At 38.1% G+C, this 7,500-nt stretch overlaps 1 protein-coding gene across 2 annotated transcripts in view; it reads right to left on the reverse strand.

The window, feature by feature from the left end:
* Nucleotides 1-7,500, reverse strand: part of LOC136833290 (uncharacterized) — a 289,147-nt gene that overhangs the window by 136,933 nt on the left and 144,714 nt on the right. For both annotated transcript variants that reach the window (XM_067095228.1, XM_067095229.1), the window contains exon 3: nt 1,609-1,817. In XM_067095228.1, the coding sequence (XP_066951329.1) occupies nt 1,609-1,817 (209 nt within the window). The remainder of the gene's footprint in view (nt 1-1,608; nt 1,818-7,500) is intronic.

The following is a 7,500-nucleotide window of genomic DNA, read 5'->3' on the forward strand; positions in this document are numbered from 1 at the left end:
TTCTCTCTTTCTCTCTCTGTCTAAAACGACGGAGATCTCCCGTCGAGTGTTTTCCGTTTCATGTGGTTGCGAACGAGTCTTCCGGAGGAGGAGGAGGAGGAGGAGGAGGAGGAGGAGGAGGAGGAGGAGGAGGAGGAGGAGGAGGAGGAGGAGGAGGAGGAGGGCTTCACTCCCACCTCTGTTCGGTTTCGAAGGATTTTGATGAGAGGAATGACTTCGGGAGTCACGCGACGGCTCGAATAGATTAGAATATAGAATTTAGGCCAGAGGCCAAGCGCTGGGACCTACGAGGTCATTCAGCACCAATGCAAGTGTAACAAATGCACTTGGAAAAGCCCCCTTAAAACGGAACACTAATATCAACTATAGTTCCGCTGAAACTCTACTAAAAGGTTTCCTTGACAGCTACTGAATAGTTCATGACATAGGGTCCCCTAAACTGCACCCCAAACCACCTAAAATTTCCAAAAATTCCCTAAAACTCCCTAAAAATTTCCTAAAATTTGCTCAAATTTCCTGAAATTTCCAAAAATTCCCCAGACTTTCCTAAAATTTCCCGAAATTCCCTAAAATTTCCTAAAATTCCCCAAAATTTCCTAAGAGGAAAAAATAATACTTTAACTCAGGTTTCCTAAATCCCCCCTGAACCTTTCCTAAACTGCACCAAACCACGACTTTAAAAACTTCCTCTAAGACTTCCCCGGATTGCCCAGAACTTCCTTAAACTTCCCAAAATATTCCTTGAAACGCCCCCGTCCCACCCAGGCTCCCCCCTCCCCAAATTAATAAATAAATTGATCAACAGAAAATAAAGACATGAAATTACCAAGTACCGCAGAAGAAGGCATTCCGCTAACTCAGCGATTTGGGCTTTAAAAGAAATTTAGGCTTTTAAAAGTATTATCCTCTTAAGGCCCTTGCTTTGGACGGATGCGTGGTGGGGAGGGGTGAGGGGAAGGGGAGGAGAGGTGGGGGAGAGGAGAAGAGGGGGAGAGGGGGATGGAGGGGGAAGATCCTAAGATCCTGAGATATGAGGTCGCCTTTGCCTGCTTGTCCTGGAATTGAAACTTATGGGACCAGAGTCCACAGCGATTAAAGTAGGGGTTTTTGGGGGGTTGGGAAGGAACAAATAAATGTGAGAGAGAGAGAGAGAGAGAGAGAGAGAGAGAGAGAGAGAGAGAGAGAGAGAGAGAGACTGTATCAAAGCCTAAAAAAATAAGACCCAGAGAGAGAGAGAGAGAGAGAGAGAGAGAGAGAGAGAGAGAGAGAGAGAGAGAGAGAGAGAGAGAGTGTGTGTGTGTGTGTGTATCAAAGCTTAAAAAATAAGACCCTAGGAGAGAGAGAGAGAGAGAGAGAGAGAGAGAGAGAGAGAGAGAGAGAGAGAGAGAGAGAGAGAGAGAGAGAGGCTGTATCAAAGCCTAAACAAAATAAGACCCAGAGAGAGAGAGAGAGAGAGAGAGAGAGAGAGAGAGAGAGAGAGAGAGAGAGAGAGAGAGAGAGAGAGAGAGACTGTATCAAAACCTAAACAAATAAGACTGAGAGAGAGAGAGAGAGAGAGAGAGAGAGAGAGAGAGAGAGAGAGAGAGGAAACTGGCTTCTTCTCCTTACCGTGACAGAGAACTTAAGGCTGGGCTTGATGTTGATGGGCTTGTTCCTCTCGGTGGGGACGTAGCGATAAAACTCGGTGCCATTGTGGTACCACTTCAGGGAGTAGAGCCTCGTCGACCGCAGGTCGTAGGAGCAGCTGAGGGTGGCCTGGCCGCCCGCGAAGGCGTACAGGGGCACGTCCACCCCGCGGAGGAGGTTACCTGCAGCACCTGTCCCGGGGAAGAAGAAGAAAAGAAAGAGAAGTGAGGGAATGTGAATGACACTTGCCAGGGAGGAAGATAATGAGCGTTTTTTTTCAGTTTAAAGATTAACAAAATAAAAAGCAGTAAAAAAATCCTATGAATATCACTGAAACAGACAGGGAATATCATAAGTCATTTGTGAAGGGTTGTTATGTTTTTCCCGTTAGGAAACACGCAAATAAAAGAAAGTGGAAAATATAAGTAATAAATGACACTCGCGCAGAAGAGGGGTCATAAATATTTTTGCGTAAGGGAACGAAGATTAATCAAATTTACGAAAGGGAAATGAATCATTGGCGCATTTGTGATAATGACTCATATTTACTGATAAAACTGATATCCATGAGACATCACAACGATGAAAAAATGGAAAAATCAAACCAAGAAATAATATTCCAAGAAAAAAAAAATATCTTTCATTCTCTTTTTATATCCATCTACTTATCTAGTTTCACTTAGTTCTCTTTCACTCGTTTCGCCTCTCTTTTCCTCCACTTTCTTTCTGTTACACTCCGTATCTATCCATCATTGCTTTTATCTCTCTTTTTCACTTTGTACCCCTTCCTCTTCCTCTCCCTGGTCACAAATTACAAGAAGAGCGTTTTAAAGCTATCGCCATTTTTCTACTCTTTATCCCAAGAAGACCCCACTGGGGTCCTCCTGGTTCTTCCAGGCAGCCAGGGGAATCCTTCCAGAGTCCTTCCAGCCCTTCAAGTCCTTCTAGTCCTTCCAGAGTTCTTACAGCCCTTCCAGAGTCCTTCTAGTCCTTCCAGAGTTCTTACAGCCCTTCCAGAGTCCTTCTAGTCCTTCCAGAGTTCTTACAGACCTTCCAGAGTCCTTCCAGAGGCCTTCCAGCCCTTCCAGAGTCCTCACAGCCCTACCAGAGTCCTTACAGTCCTTCCAGTCCCTTCAGAGTCCTTCCAGTCCTCCCAGCCCTTCCGGAGTCCTTCCAGCCCTTCCAGAGTCTTTCTAGCCCTTCCAGAGTCCTCCCAGCCCTTCCAGAGTCCTCCCAGCCCTATCAGAGTCCTTCCAGCCCTTCCAGAGCCCCTCTAGCCCTTCCAGAGTCCTTCCAGCCCTTCCAGTGTCCTTCCAGTCTCTATTATAGGGCAGCCTCGCGCGCCCCCCTGAAACTAATTTGCTTTGTGTCACTTAGTGAGCATCATCGCTCTACGTTTTATTCTCATCCCTCTTGCTTTTTCTAAGACCCCTTTTCACCTTATTATTTCCTCTTCTTCTTCTTCTTCTTCTTATTTTTCTTCTTCTTCTTCTTCTTCCTCTGTCTTGTTAATTGAATGTAGGTGTGTGTGAGTTGCCCTTTCATCTTTTCTCTCTGCTTTTTCTCTCTTTCCATTTTCCGTCTTACACCTGCATTTTTCCCTTGGCATGGAATTGTGTTATGCGCTTTCAGTTGATCATTCCTCTCTCTCTCTCTCTCTCTCTCTCTCTCCATTGTCCTGCATGACTATTTTTCCCCCTGCTGATGGAATTGTGTGCACGTGCGCTCCCCTTCAGAGGAACTCCACCTTTTATTGGGGTCACATTCCCCTTCTGTTCTTCTCCTGCAGTCTAGTCCCTTCGGATGATCTACACTCCTTAAATATCAGACGTTGTTTCCCAAGGAATACAGAATAAACGACCTTTCCTCTACTCTCTGTCTCTCTCTCTCTCTCTCTCTCTCTCTCTCCCCGGAGATATTGACGCTGGCCTTTTGCCCCTATCTTTCGCTTTCTGTCTCAACTTACCTCCTTTCTCTTCTCTCTCCCTTTCTCATCACTTTCCTCGGGGCCCCCCCCATGGAAGACCTCGCCACCTCCCGAAAACTTTTCCTCTAATAGTCTTGTCCCTGGGCAGCCCTCTCATTTCCTTAAACACTTTCTTCGTCTCTTGGCTCTGGGAGTCTCACCAGACGCCTCTGCTAGACTCTTCCGCCTTTCCTTGGAAGATTTCTCCCCTTCCAAAGCACTTTTCATCTTCTTGGAGGATTCCTCATTATTCCAGACCCTTCTCCAGTCACTGGAAGATTCCTCAATATCCCAGAACACTTTCCCAGTCACTGGAAGATTCATTAGTATTCCAGAACACCTTTGCCAGTCATTGTAAGGTTCCGCAGCGTTCCACAACACATTTCCAATCATTGGAAGATTCCTCAGTATTCCAGAACACTTTTCCAGTCATTGGAAATCTCCTCAGTATTCTAGAACACTTTTCCAGTCACTGGAAGATTCTTCAGTATTCCAGAACACTTTTCCAGTCATTGGAAATTTCCTCAGTATTCCAGAACACATTTCCAGTCATTGGAAGATCCCTCAGCGTTCCAGAACACTTTTTCAGTCACTGGAAGATTCCTCAGTCCTCCAACACTTTCCATTGCCCCTGGAAGACTCTTCAGGTCCTCCAACGATTTCCATTGCTCCTGGAAGACTCTTCAGGTCCTCCAACGCTTTTCATTGCCCCTGGAAGACTCTTCGGGTCCTCCAACGTTTTCCATTGCCCCTGGAAGACTCTTCGGGTCCTCCAACGCTTTCCATCTTCTCATGTTTTCCTGGAGGGCCGTTCCATCTCAACATTCTTCTCCACCACGAGATACCAACCTCCAACACTATCCTACCTCCAAAGTTTTCCAGGAAAGTTATCTTCCCATCCATCGAACCAGTTCTTCATCCCATCATCTTTTCTTCTTCTTCTTCTTCGTTCGTAGGACCCTCCTCCCGCGCGCCTCTGCTCTGGAGGTGACTGATTGACAGGAAGTGATCCTGTGGGGCGCGAACAAAGGACGAACCTGGTTTGATAAATGCCAATATTCGGGCTTTCTAAAACGACCTCTCCCTCCCCCCCTTCCCCACTTCCCCCCACCCCGCCCCCGGCTCTTCCCAGTGTTTGTCGCGCAGCGGTCCTGCTGTTATCAAATAACTTCGAAGAAGTTATTGAATAACTTTCCGGAAGTTCCCAGGCGAATATGTTATGAATTTCCATAGAGTGTAACGATGATGCTATTTGAATTCTGTGAGTCTATATACATATATAATTTATTTACATTTATTATTGTATTAGTGTATATATATATATATATATATATATATATATATATATATATATATATATATATATACATACATATATATATATATTATATATATATATATATATATATATATATATATATATATATATATATATATATATATATATATACATACATATGTATATATTATATATATATGTGTGTGTGCAGATATATACTAGTATATTATATATATATATATATATATATATATATATATATATAAAATCTCTCTCTCTATATATATATACATACATGTATATATACACACATATATATATGTATAAAAACATATAAATACACAAACACAAATAATATACTGTATATACTTATATATATATACACATAAGTAACATACAAAATACAATTCTAATTACGTCAGTCCGGACCCACTTTACCCAAATAACTCGGACCAACGTTTTAGGCGAGGTCACTCTCGAAATAAAAAAAAAAGTTGGAATGACACATTTTTTGTCAATTTCTCCTGTTTAACCCGGTAATAAACTTGTTAGCGAGAGGACAGAATGAAATGGAGGTGACAAATGATAGCATTTGATGACTAATTACCTAATTGGTTTATAATTAAAAATTTCTCTTATTTTAATGAGTCATTTTTTTCTGTAGGGGAAAATTCGTGATGAATTATGAATTGAACTTCGGTACAAATTAGGAATGATAAAATATTGAATACAAAATGTAATTGTGAATTAGACTTGAATGTGAAATAGGAATGATAAATTAAAAATATACGAGATATGATTATAAATTATACTTTAATATAAAATAGAAATTAAACAATAATGAATTATGAATTAAAACTTTAACATAAAATATAAATGACAAAATATTAATTACGAAATAAATTATGAATTAAATCTTTTATATAAAATAGAAATGATAAATAAAAAAATACGAAATATAACTATCAATGAAACTTTAATATAAATGATAAATGACAAAATATTAAAAACGAAATATAATTATGAATTACAACTCTAATACAAAATACAAATGTTAAATATATCAAAGTACAAAATATAATTATAAATTAAACTTTAATAGAAAATACAAATGATCAAATAATAAACACAAAACATAATTATAAATGAAACTTTAATATAAATGATAAATGACAAAATATTAAAACGAAATATAATTATGAATTAAAACTTTGGTATAAAATAGAAATGTTAAAATATCAAAATACAAATAGTTATAGATGAAACTTTAATATAAAACAGAAATTATAAAATAATAAATACGAAATATAATTATAAATGAAACTTTAATATAAATTAGAAATGACAAAATATTAAATAAGAAATATAATAATGAAATAAAACTTTGATATAAAATAGAAATGTTAAAATATTAAACTACAAAATATAATTACAAGTTAGACTTTAATATAAAATGCAAATTGCACTGTTGATGCAGACACGATTTTTAATGAAACATGTTAACAAGAAAGTCTCGTAATTAAATAATTTAAAACTACCATTTTACTTGTAACAATGAAAACATGCAAAAAATGCGCCGAAGTTTCTTCAGCGCGATCGAGTTTTCTGTACAACCGCTACAGCGTATAATCAAGGCCACCGAAGATAGATCTATCTTTCAGTGGTTTCAGTATAATGCTGTATGAGCCGCGGCCCATGAATCTTTACCCACGGCCCGGTGGTGGCATATCCTATATCGTTTATATCGTTGCCAGACGCATGATTACGAAATTAGGAAGAAAATATATTACGAAATAACTATGAAAATATATTACGAATTACGAAGAGAATATTTGACGAAATTACTAAGAAAATATACTACAAATTTGCGAAGAAAATATATTACCAAATTACGAAAAAAATATATTACGAAATTACGAAGAAAATATATTAAAATATTACGAAGATACATATTACCAAATTACGAAGAAAATATATTACGAAATTGAGAAGAAAATATATTACGAAATTATGAAGAAAATATATTCCGAAATTGAGAAGAAAATATATTAAAAAAATTACTGAGAAAATATATTCAGAAATTAAGAAGGAAATATATTACGAAATTATGAAGAAAATAATTACCAAACTATGAAGAAAATATATTACCAAATTACGATGAAAATATATTTCCAAAATACGAAAATACATTTTAATAAAGGTTACATCAAACATAGTGAAAACTGTAGCGCAGTTCCCGTTGACTTTCCCGAAATCCACAAATTTTCAGCATCTAGTAAATAAATGAAAATAATTCGACTCTTAGAGCGAATTTATCATCAATTATCATCACCTGTCAAGTCGCTAAACCCATCAACGACCCAGAACCAAAACGCCCGACGAATCTCGGCCGCTTTTGAATCATTATTGCCGAAATCAAAAAAAGGACCATTCACTCGCCAACCAGATTTGCCGAATAACAGAATTATTAGAATTATTACTGAGGAAGTAAAAAATATATATACCGAATAACAGAATCATTAGAATTATTATCGATTATTCTCGAGGAAGTTAAAAATAGGGGCCATTCACTCGTCAACCGTATTTGCCGAATAACTATTATTATTATTATTATTATTATTATTATTAT

Source organism: Macrobrachium rosenbergii, chromosome 51 (genome assembly GCF_040412425.1).
Source record: "Macrobrachium rosenbergii isolate ZJJX-2024 chromosome 51, ASM4041242v1, whole genome shotgun sequence".
NCBI lineage: Eukaryota > Metazoa > Arthropoda > Malacostraca > Decapoda > Palaemonidae > Macrobrachium > Macrobrachium rosenbergii.